Source organism: Cebus imitator, unplaced genomic scaffold (genome assembly GCF_001604975.1).
Source record: "Cebus imitator isolate Cc_AM_T3 unplaced genomic scaffold, Cebus_imitator-1.0 Scaffold123, whole genome shotgun sequence".
In the NCBI taxonomy this organism is placed as follows: domain Eukaryota; kingdom Metazoa; phylum Chordata; class Mammalia; order Primates; family Cebidae; genus Cebus; species Cebus imitator.
This window is the reverse complement of record NW_016107438.1, coordinates 963,393-979,339: the sequence shown is the minus strand read 5'-3', so window position 1 is coordinate 979,339 and position 15,947 is coordinate 963,393. Positions and strand designations below refer to the sequence as shown.

General features: G+C 38.1%; 1 protein-coding gene across 2 annotated transcripts in view; it reads right to left on the bottom strand.

Annotated features, from left to right (window-relative positions):
* Nucleotides 1-15,947, bottom strand: part of FRAS1 (Fraser extracellular matrix complex subunit 1) — a 460,089-nt gene that overhangs the window by 292,156 nt on the left and 151,986 nt on the right. For both annotated transcript variants that reach the window (XM_017540037.2, XM_037742541.1), the window contains exons 3-4: nucleotides 8,219-8,326; nucleotides 295-387 (exon numbers count right to left, since the gene is read on the bottom strand). In XM_017540037.2, the coding sequence (XP_017395526.1) occupies nucleotides 295-387; nucleotides 8,219-8,326 (201 nt within the window). The remainder of the gene's footprint in view (nucleotides 1-294; nucleotides 388-8,218; nucleotides 8,327-15,947) is intronic.

Below are 15,947 nucleotides of genomic sequence, written 5' to 3'. Positions count from 1 at the left end.
TATGTAGTACACAAAAGGAAGAAAGTACTTTTATTATTCAGTATCACAACTTCTTCAATATCAACATTCTCAGACACAAATTCAATCTACAAATATTTATGTAGTGCCTAAGCAATGTTTTACTCCTATACTACAGGAAACCTAAATGCTCACAGAAAGTCAAATGGGCTTCAGATCCTCCATTGCCTGGGCAAAGAAAAAAAAACAAAACTCATCAACACAAGTTTAACATTCAGCTTTCCCTTGTCAGAGATTTGCAGACACAGAATCAACCTTGGGTCAGAAAACACTTACCTCGTGGATTTTCTTTTCATGATGGCAAGATCCTGGAGTCCTCAAAACACACTCAGGGCAGCATTGGTTGGCAGCTATTTGAAGCACTTCTCCCTGAGCATTTAAAAGCAGCTCAAAGTAAAACAGCAGCAGCACACACTGAATCACAATAGTTCATCAGACCCCAAGTCATCTTACATTCACCAAATTTCATGCATTTCTGAGGTGACAACAACAGAAAAGATAAAATGACCAGACTGAAAAAAAGGTTCTGTGCCCAGAAGAGCTTCACTCAAAGATAAAATGAATCCTTTTGTAAAAGTAATTTCTTTGAAAAAAAAAGTCTACATCTTTCCACATGTGGTGAAGTTGAGACTTTTTTCACTACAAACACTTGGAGTTTCACACGAGGCAAGCAGTTTCTGCCTGCCAGAAAGAGGAAGAAGACTCAGGTGGAGGGTGGCCACAGAGTTGGCAGGTCTTCCAGCTGTCTATGTCTTAGACAGCCTAGCGCAGTCTAAGCTCCAATCTCCTGTCTCAAGTAAAAGTTACCCATGAGAACTTCAACCAGTGCAGCAACTGAAGTTTTCATGGGTAACTTTTACTTGAGATATGAGATTGGAGGACAGAGTTCTGAGAGGGAGTAATATCTCTGCAGAGGTATCATATATACACACTGTGGTGAGCTGAATAGAATTCCTAGGCTCTAGTAAAGATCTATATTGTTTTCAGGGCTTTTATCGTTGTAATTGTGTTTCTTGATACTATCAAGAGAATAGGCCACCACCTGATACCCCAGGATTTATTGGGGAGGTGTCACATGTCAACCATCCATTCACCACTGTAAAGAATCTGTTTAAGAGTTATTAAAAATATGGAATGAAGAGCATTAGCTTGTCTTTGAGGCCCATGACTCTCATGTTAGATCTTTTTACTCATGCTGCTCCTCTACTTAGGATTTTTCTCAAGTCTAGTGATATGTCAGAACAAGCAATGAGTGATTTTGATCAAAAATGGTAGGAGACCCTACATTAGCCAGGAAATCACGACTTATCCACAGGATAAAAGTCTACCAAGAATTCAACCAGTAGAATAAAAAAAAATTGTTTTTGTGTGTGTGTGTGTGTGTGCGCACGCGTGTGTGTGCGTGCGCGAGCCTGTGCGCATGTGTATTAATATTATTGTTTATTATTTATTTTTGGTTGCTTCCATTTAAAAAAGAATTTTACCTATCAGAGAATTCTAACATTATTAATCATATCTACAAGAGTGAATGGAAAATAGGACTAAATTTTTATAACCACTAATCCACTAAACAGATAAATACGTCAGTAACAGTGACCATCAAATTCCTATTTTTTTGATAAAGGATAAAACTTATATGACATGGGATTTTATGAAATTATACATACTGTGCAACATTAATCACTTTTCAGAAAAGTACCCTCTGAACCCCAAGATAAAACTATACTTGTCTGATTTTTACTAAGAAAATTAGAGAAACTATATTAGCCTAATTTCCCCTAAGAATTTTATACAGATAGAAAATAGCATTATCTAAGTGTTGTTGATATTCTAACACAGAAGCCAGGAGCAAGGGGGAAAGGCAGGTAGAATGGAAGACTTCAAGGAATGTTTCATGCACCTAAATTAGTTTTCTTTGTTTTACATAAAAGCTGATTTTCAAATTTAGCCCTCAAAGGTCATTTTATAAATATGATATATATGTGGGTTGGATGTGTGCATATTTATTTATTTATTTATTTATTTTGCTAGTGACAGTAGGGGGAGGGGAGAGGATGGTTCCTTGGTCCATCTATTGAACTTCTGGTGGAACAAGAAAGAGGTAATTTAAAGGAGGAACAAAAATTTTTGCATGCGGGTACTTGAAGAATGAGAAGCAGAAAGTTCCTGCCACCTAACCATGTAACACTGAATGGCTTGGTGAACTGTGGGCTGCATGGAACACAAAGGACTCCTTATCCAGGCTTTTCAGTGTCCTGCTTTAGAAAGTGGTTGCAGGGGCAAAAAACATCAGTGAAGATTGCTGGGGACAATTGCTTAGGACTTAGGAGAACCACTAACAATGATGATAGTTTGATCATTACAGCTAACACCTGTTGAGTGCTTACAATAGCAGAGTACTCCTCTACAAATTTATATGGATATGGATATTTACATATATGCACATATAGACATATATATAGAGAGAGAAAGAGTTAATTTTCACAAAAACTTTATTAGGTAAATGTCATTATTATCTGCATTGAGGTTTGCAGCCAAAACCTCACCGTGTAATGTCATGTTTCTTTGCATGGCGTTGTTCTTTGCGCAGACATATTCTTCAGAAATGGTTAGACGGGATAGCTTCTGACAGAACTGGGTTAACTATTCAAGGTTCTAAATACCTTTGTGTTCTTTCTCTCAATCTTCTGCACTTTGGGAGGCTGAGGCAGTTAGATCATTTGAGGTCAGGAGTTAGAGACCAGCCTGGCCAACATGGTGAAACCCGGTCTCTACAAAAATACAAAAAATAGCTGGGTATGGTGCCACATGCCTGTAATCCCAGCTACTTGGGAGGCTGAAGCAGGAGAATCACTTGAACCAAAGAGGCAGAGGTTACAGTGAGCAGAAATCATGTCACTGCACTCCAGCCTGGGCCACAGAATGAAACTTTGTCTAAAATAAAATAATAATTTAATTTAGGTACAGCAGTGATTCATGAACTTGTACCACATACTGATGTAAGAGTACCACAGCAGATATGAATAACAGCAACACATGCTGCTGAAAGCACAAAAGAAAACTTAAAAGCAACACAGTAGAGTGAAAATCGCATTGGGACATGAGCCAAAGCCTAAGGTTGTTGACATGGCCATGCCACCTCCTAGCTCCGGGTCAGTGACTCAACCACTAAAAATCAGTTTCTTCATTTACAGGCTGAGGATGTCTGACTAAATGATTTCTAAAGGTCCTTTCTAGTTCTTCCATTCTATGATCCTATTTCATTACTTGAAATAAAGAGCCCAAAAGCTCTGCGGAATATTTCCATGATCTTAGAGATGAAAAGTTTCTTATGGTTAGATCATCTGGTTCAAGCCTCTCATTTTACAGATAAGGAATCTCCTTCCTTAGAGTTCATGCTCTCTGATTCCTAGATTGCCTTGATCCACAAATTTACTGATCACTGTCTCATAGTCACTCAGTAAAGACCTGATACCTGGATCTCTGGCTTTTTTCTGCCTGTGTCTAGATGATTCTGGACACCTTCAATGCCCATTAAAATGATATTTTATCTTTGTACACCCCTAACCACCTCAATTCAAGTGATTTTCATTTCTATTTCACAAAGCTATGGCCAACCTTAAAGTCTGTCCTCACTCCAATGAACCTGGGCCTCCTAGTCTAGCACTCTCTCGCCCTTACTGTCACTCATCTTCTCATTTCCTCCAGGGAGATCCTTGAGCACTTCTTTTCCTTCCAGTCATTCAACCCCCAGCTGGCCTCCCATTCTCCTATTCATGTAAGCCTCAATGTCCAGAAACCACTCCTTCTAATTCACTAACTCTGTCTCTCCTCCCCTCTAACTCCCATCTCTTCAACTTCCCTCTCAAGTCTGGCTACTACCCTTTCCCTCCTAAGGTGATTATATATCTTTCATGCTACTATCAAAAACTAGAAAGCAAAACACAACAAAACCCTCTCCCTTTCCTTGTGCAATCATTCCAAAAGATGTTGACTAAGTGCCTTCTGTGTGCTGCGTACTATGCTGCTTGATGGCCTGCAATAGGAAGAAGGCAAGATTCCTGCTCTCAGGGAGCTAAGTGCCTGGAGGAAGAAGCTGATAAGTCAACAGACATTGCAGCCTGGTCAAGGGATATGAATAGGGCAAGCACAAAGCACCACGGAAGCACACTGAAGGACTTGATGGTTGGGGATGGGAGATTTAGAGAAACCTCTCAGATGTGATGCTGCCTACCTAAGGCCCCACTTCTCTCCTACCCTCAGTCAAGCTTCTGAAAGGATGGCCTTTATTCAGCCTTCCTTTCTTCACTTCCCATTCATTCTTCATTTCTCTGCAGTACAGTTTCCACCCCCCTCACTCCACTGATAATCAACCTCAGCGTGGCCACCGGTGGCCTACATGCTGCCAGACCTGAAGGGCCATATTAAGTTCTCCTCCCACTGACTCCTTCAACTGTGCTCAATATGGTTAACACAAACTTTCTGAGCATCTTCTATTCTCCTGGGGATGATATTACTCTCTTCTTTGGCCACGTCTTTCCTTTCACCTCTCTGACCACAGCTTCTCAATCTTCTTAAGCACTTTTTCTTATGCTTACCTCCCCTTAAATGACTGTGCTCCCCAAATTCCATCCTTCATTTTGTACCCTTTTCTCACACAATCTCTGTGGCTGAGTTCATTAGTTCTACATGTTTGCACTACCATCTATGTGCTAATGACAGCTACATTATATCCCCAGCCCTGTCTGCTCCTCTGAGCCTTAGACTTACATATCCAGCTACCATTCTGACATAGCCACCTGGCTCTTTTCCCAGACATTTCAAACCCAATGCCACCCAAACTGAAACCGTCATTTTTCCCAGATGGGCTGCTTTTCCTCATTCTCCTATATTCTCAGTATCAGTTGGTGACTCAGCTAAGCAACTAGTCCTTAAGCCTATTTTCTCCCACATCCCATGTCTGGTACATTAGCAATCCCTCCAAGCTCTTCCTTCATGAAACAATAAATTGCAAATGTGACTTCTCTGCTGTGAGTCTGGTTCCATTATTATCATCCTTTCGCCTGGATTCTCAGAGTAGCCTCTTAAAACTGTTTCTATACTTGGTTTTTCACTGTAATCTTTATATAGTAGCCAGAATGATCCTAATGAAATTGAAGTCAGATCATGTTGCTTCTCCCCTTAAACCTCTCCAGTGGCTTCCAGTGGCTTTTCTTCTCATTCAAAGTGAGAACATCACACTCATTTCTCCTTTTCCTTTCTCTCACCCTCCTACCTTCAGCTGGTTCTGCTGATTTATCCCCTAAATATTTGCCAACTCTGCCCTTATCTCTTGATCCCTACACTACCAGTGCTCTAATTTTACTATTCATCTGCTCTGGATGATTCTCTCAGCCTCTAAACCGATCTCCTCATTTCTAATATTGTGCATTATCTCTGAAAAACCAGAAAGACTTTTTTTTCTAAAAAAGCTGGCCACTCCTCCCTTATGCCTAAAACCTTTGTTAGTATTCTATCACCTGAAAAATAAAATTCCAAACTCCATACTACACTACACAAGGCTCGCATAACCTTGAACTTACCAACTCTCTAGATTCATCTCTCATTCATTCATTCATTCAGTCAGTAAAAAAAAAATTATTGAGTGCCTACCATGTGTCAGGTGTTACTGTAGATGTTGTGGATATACAGAGAATAAAAGAGACAGTAAACGAAAAATATCAGTAAAATAGTAGTTAGTATCAAAAAGGAAAATCAAGTCTGGAAGAGGGATACAAAATGTGTGGTAGGGGTAGAGATTTGCAATTTTAAACATAATGGCATCCAGGTAAGACTTGAAGTAAAAGATCAAGCAATAATATGTAGAGATATATATATATATATATATATGTACTTATATATATAAACACCTCTCTTTCTTTCTGTGTATATGTGTGTTTGTGTGTGTGTACGTGTGTGTGTGGGGGGGTGTGTGTATATATATATATATATATATATGTAACACACAAATACATATATATGTGCATACCAGACACACTTCTGCCATAGGGCCTTTGGACTTTGCTGTTCCCTCTGAAATTGTTCTTTCTTAGATGATATATGCTTATGTATTCAGGGAACAGCAAGGAGGCTTGGTTTCTGAAGCAGTGAGCAAGGGAGAGAACAGTGGAAGATGAATGAGAGGGGTACAGTAGTATCTTAAAGGACATTGTGAGATGTTACTTTGTGTGAGAAGAGAAGCCACTGGAAGTCACTGGAGGGGTTTAAAGAGAGAAGCAACATTAACTAACTTCAATTTCATTAGGATCACTCTGGCTACTGTATCAAGATTACAGTGAAAAGGATAAGTATAGAAACAGTGAAACCAGTTAAGAGGCTACTGTGAGAATCCAGGCAAAAGGATGATAATAAGGAAACTAGACTGACAGCAGAGGAGTCACATTTGGAATTTATTGTTTCATGAAGGAAGAGCTGGGAGGAGGTTGCTGATGTACTAGATATGGGATGTGAGAGAAAATAGAGTCAAAGGTGACGCTGAGTTTTCTGGCAACTGGGAGAATGAGGTTGCCATTTACCAAGATGAGAAAAATTAGAAGAGCAAATTAGGAAGAGATAAAATTACAAGTTTGGTATAGAATAAAGATGGGAGACTTTCTCCATGAAGGGCCAGATAGTAAATATTTAGCTTTTGAGAGTCACACATGGTCTACATGGCAACTATACAATGCTATTGTTATAGTGCAAAAGCAGCCAAGGACAATACATAAACAAATGAGTGAGCCCGTGTTTCCATAAAACTTTATTTACCAATGGTGAAATTTGATTTCACATAATTTTCACATTACAAAATATTGTTTTAAATTTTTTTCAAACATTTAAAAAATGTAAAAGGCATCTCTTAGTTAAAAAGCTGTACAAAAACAGGCAGTGGGCCAGACTGAGTCTGCTAACCTCTAATATAGAACATGTTTAGATTTCGGCAATGCAATCCATGTCTTCTAACATGTAATTCAGGGCTTCCTTCATGACAACACAATTCTTCACATGAAGTGTGGGAGGGCATTTTTCATGGCATTTTCACCACCAGCTCAAATTCTGATGTGACTTACTTAGCAAGCCAAATAGTGATTTTTTTAAGGAGTATTTGCCCTACAAATGGAAAGCTCCATAATATACAACAAAATATTATCAAATTTGCCAACATTTAAAGTACTCCTGGCTTCTCAGGAATACACTCATGCAGAAATGAAGGAATACTCTTAAAGGCATGCCTTCACTCCAACATCAGGTACAAACACAACCTTATTAGCATTGGATGGCATAAAGACTCAAGATTAATTATTGGAAGGAGCCAAAATGTAGAAAAATAAACTTTGAAAATTGACAGAATGCTTTATGAATAAAATAATTGGTCTTGTCCAGGGAGTTTCAAAAGTTCAAATTTAAAGCTTAAGCTTTTTTGAAAAATAGATTCACTTTAAAAAGAAAAGAGTCAGCATCTAGAAAAAGTATTATTCTAACAGAATAGATGTGTAGTCAGAAAAAAACTGAAAATTTTTAACAGAAGGGAAGGGAGGAAATACCAATCATAGACTTGGTCAAATACAAGGATATTTATTGAATCAAAGACTTGCTCACGTTCCTAGGGAGCCCAATGGTAGCACAATAATACAATCAGTGGCAGATCCAAATGATATTTTTAGAAAATCTTTTTCAATAAATCAATTCTGACTTTTAGTTCATTCAGTGGTTCATGCATGTTGCAGTTAATGTCAGTACCTTTGGCATCAGTCAGACTTGAGGTAAAATCTCTGGGCAGCAGTTTATTAATTGCATGATCATGGTTAAGTTGGTTAAAATCTCCAGGCTTCACTTTCTTTCATCATCTATAAAGTAGGAATAAAGATACCTGCCCCACATAATATTAAATGGAATATCATTTTTAAGACCTTAAACCAAGTGCCTGGTCCGGAGTAAATGCCCAATAAATGGAAATTAAGATGTTCTTAGATATGGTACATTAAAATTCTGGAAATTAGGATATTCTTAGACATAACATGTTAAAATTCCCTTCTGCATTTCATACAGCTTCCAATTAGAGATTAGAATAAATGTCAAAAACAGATGTCTGAAATGATCCAAAAACCTGACCCTTCACTGACTTTACCAATACATTTAGGACACAATTAGGATACCGTACCTTTTCAAAGGCACATTGAGGGTTTCTGCAAACAGCAGGTTTGCAGATAACGATATCACCATGGCAACGGCAGTTCTGGCATGAATCGGGCTTCCAAATTGTGGCATCCTGCAAAGAGGCATAAGCTCTGATTTAAAAACTGATCAGTCAAGGTATGAGCACACAAAAGCAGCACCATCAATAGTCCCACATGCTGAACAATTAAAAGACAAAGAAAAGTCACAGGCACACCACACACAGTATTTGCTGGGCACTGATTAAACCCCATGGGGCAATATAATCAGTATAATCCATTTCACAACAGTCAACCCACGTAGCCAAAGACAAGGGGATGCGGCAGAGAGCTGTCGATACCCAGAGTAAAAATCATCGATTGGCCTGAAGCCACAGGAGGACAAGTTGCTCCCTGACTTGAAGTTTCGCTTTGCTGTTAGCTAGCAGAAACCATTGAAGCATGTTTAAGGGAAAATGACCTTGACTAGCACTAACCAGCATCCTAAAAGCAGTAGTTGCCACTAGATACTATAAGCACCATAGGCTGCGTTTTTCAGCTCTTTACTACTTCATCATCTAACATTCAACAGAAACAAGAAGGATTTGAGTAAGTAGTTGGATTTCTAAAGACAGATGCACCAACACATGTATGAGTGACTATTTTATGCCTGGCTGAGTGCTGGGCATACTGAGATATAAATGAAGCATAAGTATGGGCAGTATCCCTGAGGATCTCACAAATTATTTGGGGTCATGAACATGAGAGAATTAAATAAACATAAATTAATGTTACTATGTTATTACTCCACAAATTAGAAAGGAAAACAATGGTCACAAACAGAAAAGTAAACCCTGGATCAGTTAAGGGTTTCAGAAATGCCTTCTCTATTTCTCACCTTCCCTCATGCTGAATCCACATTTCAATTGTGCCCATTTTGAAGTAACTTTGAAATCAACTATCTCATAGATTCCGCAGACCTGTTTCTGGCCATTGACAGGCTACTCTGATGACTTCAAATTGAAACATTAAACATCCCATGGGCTATACAGAGATCCGTTTTCCCAGAGATTTCCTAACCCAAATTCCTACATGAGTTGAAAGCAGACATATTGTTTGCCTAAGTTTCAAACACTAAATCTTTTTGAAGAGTACTGTCCATGTTATTCTCTGGTTTAAAAGTGTACACTGCTCAGGTGATGGGTGCACCAAAATCTCAGAAATCATCATCACTAAAGTACTTATTTATGTAACCAAACACCACCTGTTCCCACGAAAAACCTATAATAATAAAAAAATAATTAAAAAGAAACTCAAAGCCAATAAATAAATAAATAAGTACAACTATTTCATGGCTCATCTTTACCTCTGATGAGATAAAATGCAGACCCCACAACCTGATCCTCACCTATCTCCCTGGTCTTAACAACTTGGTCAACACTATTGGACAACCCCAGCCTCCTCTTTCCTGGTCTTATATCTCATTCTCCCTCTGGATTCCTACTCTTCCCTGACTTTTCCTGAGAAGGGTTTGCAACCAAGAAGCTTCTTCTAAGTCTCAACACCTCAGAGATGAATCACTCCTAATCCTTAACCACCATTCAGGTATGGCTCTTCACTATCCGTCTGTGACCTCACTTTTTTCTGTACCCACTATTACACTGTTGTTTTGTTTTGTTTTGCAACAGGATCTCACTGTGTCAGCCAGGCTGAAGTGCAATGGCATGATTACAGCTCACTGCAACCTCCACTTCCCAGGCTCAAGTGATCTTCCCACCTCATCCTCTCAGTAGCTGGGACTACAGGCATGCACCACCACACCCAATTAAATTTTTATTTTTTGTAAAGACAGGGTTTCACCATGTTGCCCAGGCTGTTGAAGAACTCCTAGGCTCAAGCAATCTGCCTGCCTCGACCTCCCAAATTGCTGAGCCTGCAGGCATGAGCCACTGCGCCAACCCCTGTCACACTTTATTGTGCTCATTTATATTCTGGTTAGCCTTGCTGGACCAGACTGTGGGTTCCTTAAGTAAGAACGATCCTTGGCCTGGCACACTAGATCCTTAGGAAGCAAGAGTTCATTGTTCATAAATTGCTTAGTGAAGGCCTTTTCCCTCCTTTCTAAACTTTCTCACCCTGTTTTCCTCAGTCAACCAGTAGTTGAAGTCCTACTAAAATACTTTAGGAAAAAGTAAAATAAGTTTCTACGCTCCTGATGGAGTCCTCAGAACACCAGCATTCAGTTAGAGCGGAGATGAGCTAGGAAACTAGTGGATGCTAGCAACAGACGTTTTCACACAAAATGGCAGAAACCAAGTGTAATGGTTACTTTCATGGGCCAATTTAGCTAGGCTTTAGTGCCCATTTGTTTGGTCAAATGCTAGTCTCAATGATGCTGTGAAGGTATTTTGTAGAGGAGAGTACCGTGAACAGTTGACTTTTCAAAGGAGCTGACCCGCCATAATATGGTGGACTCATCCAATCCGTTAGGGACCTCAACCACAAAAACTGAGGTTTCCTGAAGGAAAGGGAATTCAGCCTCAAGACTGAAATATAGCATTTCTGCCCAAGTTCCCAGCCTGCTGATCTGCTGTTTATAGTTTGGACTTGCCAGTCCCAACAACTGCATGAGCCAGTTCCTTAAAATAAATCTCTCTCCCTCTATCTTAGAGAGATATCCAAATAGGATATGTGTGTATATATTATTGATTCTCTGGAGAACCAAGACTAATATACCAACATTGATATAGATTTACATGTGTATACATGACATTTCCAAGCAAAAAATTAAATCATCCTTTAAAGTCAAGAAATGCTAAATTCATAACTTATAGGGAAATGTGCTTCAAACACTGGGGCCTCTCCAGGGTCACTCAGGAAGTATAAAGTCTATCTAAGGTGAGATTACATTCCCAATGTCTGATTTACAAAAATACTGAGATCAAAGCAGAAGAGCACCAGGACTCAGCTTAGAATACCTCTGAATTTCTTTCTGTTATATTGCTATAGCACATTCTTCAAAATTGGCAATAGTGTGATAACTACAGTCTACTCTTAACCCAAAGAGCAATGACAAGAAGGTGAGGAAAAACAAATTTTATTCCTATGCCACAATGTAGTATGTTTCCTGCTGATTTCAAGAAAACCATCTTGGTTTCAGGATACAGATTAAATAAAAATGACAACTTCACAAAGCCAGCAGCTACTATTTATTGATCACTTACTTATGCTTCCCACTCTGGAAGCAGGAAGTGATGATCACAGGGACAATTGTGGAATGGAGGGAGGGTGGCTTTCCCCACCTCTGCCATCATCCTGCAAGGCTGGAGAAAGTATCTGTAGTCAATGCTATACAAAGCCTTACATACATGCCAACCCTATGAAGCTGGCACTATTATTATGATTCCGATTTTACAGATAAGAAAACAGGATGAGAGAGATTGAACAAGTTATCCAAGTTCACAGAGTTCTGAGGCCTAAGGACTCAGTCTCTGGAGACAGACTGCCTAGGTTTGAATCCTGGTGATACCATTTATTAACTGAGTCTGTTATTGAGTTAACATGTCCATGTCCAGGTTCCTCATCTGTGAAAGAGAGATGAGAAAGTGCTTATTCAATAGCGTTATTGAAAGCATCAAAGGAGATGCTATATGTAAAGATATGTGAACAGTATCAGGCACTTATTAAAGGACCATTAATATAATTTATTTTTAATCCAAATATTTTCTATTATGTCACAGGCATTCAGCAAATATCGTCTATTTCATTTTCTCGAAGGGAAAACAGTCCCATAAGTACTTTGACTTTCCCATCTTCTCATTCCAGTCTACACAAGTAAAACCTAACAAAGTGAAATTATTCCTTAATTAGGACCTTAATTAGCACTTAGAGGATCCAGGACATTGCCAAAGGGAGAAATGAATCTATACGTTGAGTTTTCAAGACTACTTGGGAAATTCAAAATGTCTCTATCTCACTAAGCTGGCATAATCATGAGCCGTGTCTTTGACCCAGACATTGGTTGACCACACCAGCTTACATGTACTCCCTTAAGCTTGGTATGGCTCTAAGTGCCAGCCATCTTTATTGTCTCCAGATGCAACATTCATACTTCTTGAGGTGAAGTTCTTCTCCTCACTTCAATTATTTCGACAGCGACCCTCAAACTTGAAAGCAGTCCATTATACTTTTAAGCAGCCCCTAGTCACTGGACTTGGCTTACTAAACTATAAACGGGATCTCCTAAGAACATGGTGCAGGTTTTTCACTTTCATTCACGAAACCATAGTTTTTCTTCATGTTAATTCAAAGTTTAAATGTACCTGGGCTTAGGAAGCCCTCCTGACATGTTTACATATCTGTCTTCCCAGCAGACTACGACTCTTCAAGCAAGGAGATCTCATTTGATTCCTCTTTGTATATCTCAAAATTCACTTAGCACAGTTTCTGAATGTTGGCTGAATTAATTAATAATCAACCCTGAGTTTGTTTACCCCCACAAAAATATCCATCCATAAGAATTGAAGTATTCCAGTTAGGTTGTGAGAGCTTGAGAGAACAATGTTTAAATAATGTCACTACAAAATCTTCATAACGTTGAATGTCATTACTGCATTGATGTCAAACTATGTTTAAAGAAAAATTTTCTTCATTTAGGTATTGGACCTATCAAAAATTTTTCTTTTATTAATATCTCTATGGAACTAAATAATTTTTATGGTTAATTTTAAGTAAAATGAGCCCTTTACCAAGGCCTGCACAGATGGCCGTGTTTTTCAGGTCTAAATCTTTACTAATCAATTATATGGTCACATAAAGTTGCTTTATGGAAGCAGGGATGCTGGAGTTCCTCAATAGCTAGAACCTTGGATAAAGCTATAAAATCCAAAGAAATAACATTGTAAACTAAGTTTTACAGATTTTCCATGTTACTACTGCAATTCCGACACTTTAAAATCGTCTCTTCCAATCTAACACACTCAAGCAAAAGAAATACTCTTAAAATAGCTTTTCACTAGGAGATAAAGGATTAGATTATGACAAGCCTAAAAAGCAATCAAAATATCTTTGTAAACAGCTTTTAATATTTTTAATAATATATGAAGAAAATGTTCTTGCAGGTAATATAATGCCTCCATCCCCAAATACTTCAAAGTAATAGCAAGGTGCTTTAAAAAAAAAAAAAAAAAAAAAAAAGCACTTGTTTTACTTGGGTATTTATTGAATATATGATTAGTGCTAAAAATAAACAATAAATGTATCGCTAATCAGTACTCAAATTTCTGTGGGGGGGGTTGTTATAGAATTCTAAAGAGCAGTATATCAACAGGCAACATAAATTTTCTTTCATCTAAATGGTATAATAACCCTACTTTAATTATTGATTGATTGATCTCATTTTAAATTCCCTTGGCTTCCTAGACCAAAAGTGAGAAAGAAGGAATAAAGCTCCCCAAAAGCTGTATTTTCAAGTTATAAAACAGTATGTAAAATATAATATTTTGTGATAAAATATATCTATGTGCATAGAAACAAATTGTGGAATTATATAAACTAATAAGTGAGGGGTAGATAATCCTGGGTGTGAGTTTCAGATAATTTTTTGTTTTCTTTTATACTTATCTGTATTTTCCATTTTTCAATAAAAAAGATATATAATTTATGTGATCTTTTGAAGTTAATCTTAAAATATAAGGTAAAAACAACAAAAAAAATTATGCTTTTTTCCATAGCCTACTATAGGTAGATAATCCCTGGACTACAGAGTTCAACTGTCATGGGGAAGGGAATTCAAATAAAAACCACTTAGCAAATACATAACAGTAGCCATTTATCTAAATTTCTGGAGCTATCCCCAAACCTTATTGTACTCAGTAAAATTTTTTAAAATTAACAGTGTTTCCTACTTGCCCTTCAAAGCAGCAAACAGGATGCAATATTCAACTGAGTCTCATGTCTTCATTTCTGGAAGTTCATTTTCCTGACAAGTCTGGTTTTCAGGAAAGACTATCTATAAAAAAGGGTTCTTTGACCCAGCTCCCATTCGGGCACAGAAATAATGGTCCTTGTTTGTCAGGGAACCATAAAGAAACGAATCAATAACTTTCATGAGGTTATTTTAGAGTGCAATTCTTTCCCCAAGTGCCCTTCTTCAGACAGCTTAGATAAACAATACCTCTTCTATTTGTTCTCAATTTAAAGTTCCTGTAAAGCTCCTCATCCTGTCCCAAATAAAAAGGAGCAGAGGACATTTATTGTTAAGAAAAGATGTGAGACTTTATATTTATATTAAATTCTCTCCTTTCAGGAGGAGCAAATACAGGTTAATTCAAAAACAAAATTGTGAACCACTTCCTGTTTAAGACCTATTTCAAAGACTTGTTTCATATAATACCCCCTTAAGGAGTTTCTTGTTTTACACATCAAAAACCTAAGTAGTTTCCCATTTCAGCATCCTGGCATGATTAGCTTATACCTGATCTCCTCCTCCCGCTGTCTTAAAATGATAAACCTGAAGGCATAGCTATGAGTATCAACTTGTATACAGAAACAACAGAATGAATCACAGATGAAAAGATTGCTGCTATTTATAGCTAAAAGTGTCTTTGTTCAAGAGACCCTGAACAACATAGTAAGTTAGCATCATGCTTTTCTACATAAGTGTACAAAATGCTTTTGTACATAAGTACATTAGAAGAGTGTGGTGCCAAGGGTGGAGCAGGGAGATGGAAGGAAAGAGACAAGCTACCCCCAAGTAATTCCCAGTCCTCCACATACTCATGATGGTACAACTTCTTACAGCTTCCTGTGAAGCTGACATCATGACTCTGATTTTATAAATGAGGGAATAAGTGTGAAAAGGCTGAGTGAATTGTCCAGAGCTCAGCTATTAACAGGATTAGCTAGATCTGGGATTCAAACCCATCCTTAAAATTCTATGCTGTTATCATATATTACCAATAACAATGCCTTATATTATATAGCAGTCTTACCATTTCAAATCTCTCTTACTTCTACTCCTTAACAGACTAACCAGATGGGACACACTTAGGCAGTGCTGCCTACATTTACAGATAAAGGGACCGTGATGCTTAAGTGACTTACTTGCCCAAAATGTTCACATGCCTGCAACAGCATACTCCCACTCTTCTTAATCTAGCTTCCACACATTCTCCAGGTCTCAGTTTAAATATCACTTCCTCAGGATGGCCTTTTCTGCCTCCTTAACCAAATAAATATTCCCCTACCTCATGTCTCAAAGCTCCACCTGCTTCCACAAAGCCAGGCTTAGTCCTCTAAGCTTGTTTTACACAGAAAAAAAAATTAAAAAATAAAACAGGGACAAAGAGGACACCTTCTGGGTTCCAGATTCTTTGGCATTTTCACATTTTTATTTCTTCCTCAAACCTTTTGAGATAGATTTTATCATCTCCTTTTTATAGACAAGGAAACCAAAGTTCAGAGAGGTTAAGTAATACTCCAAAGCTTGTAACTGATGGTATTAATACCTGTATTTCAACCAGTGTCCATTTTATTTTAAAACTTATGTTTTTTGCACCAAACCCACCTGCATACCCACAGGCTTGGTCTATGAACATAGGTTATATACCACACTAAGTCAGGTAGCAATGCTAAAATGGTAGAACAGGTAAACTTGAGTTCAAATGCAAGTTCATTTATTTCTTAGCTTTGGGAGTTTGCACAATTCTCTTAGCTTTTCTGAGTCTCTGTTTCCTA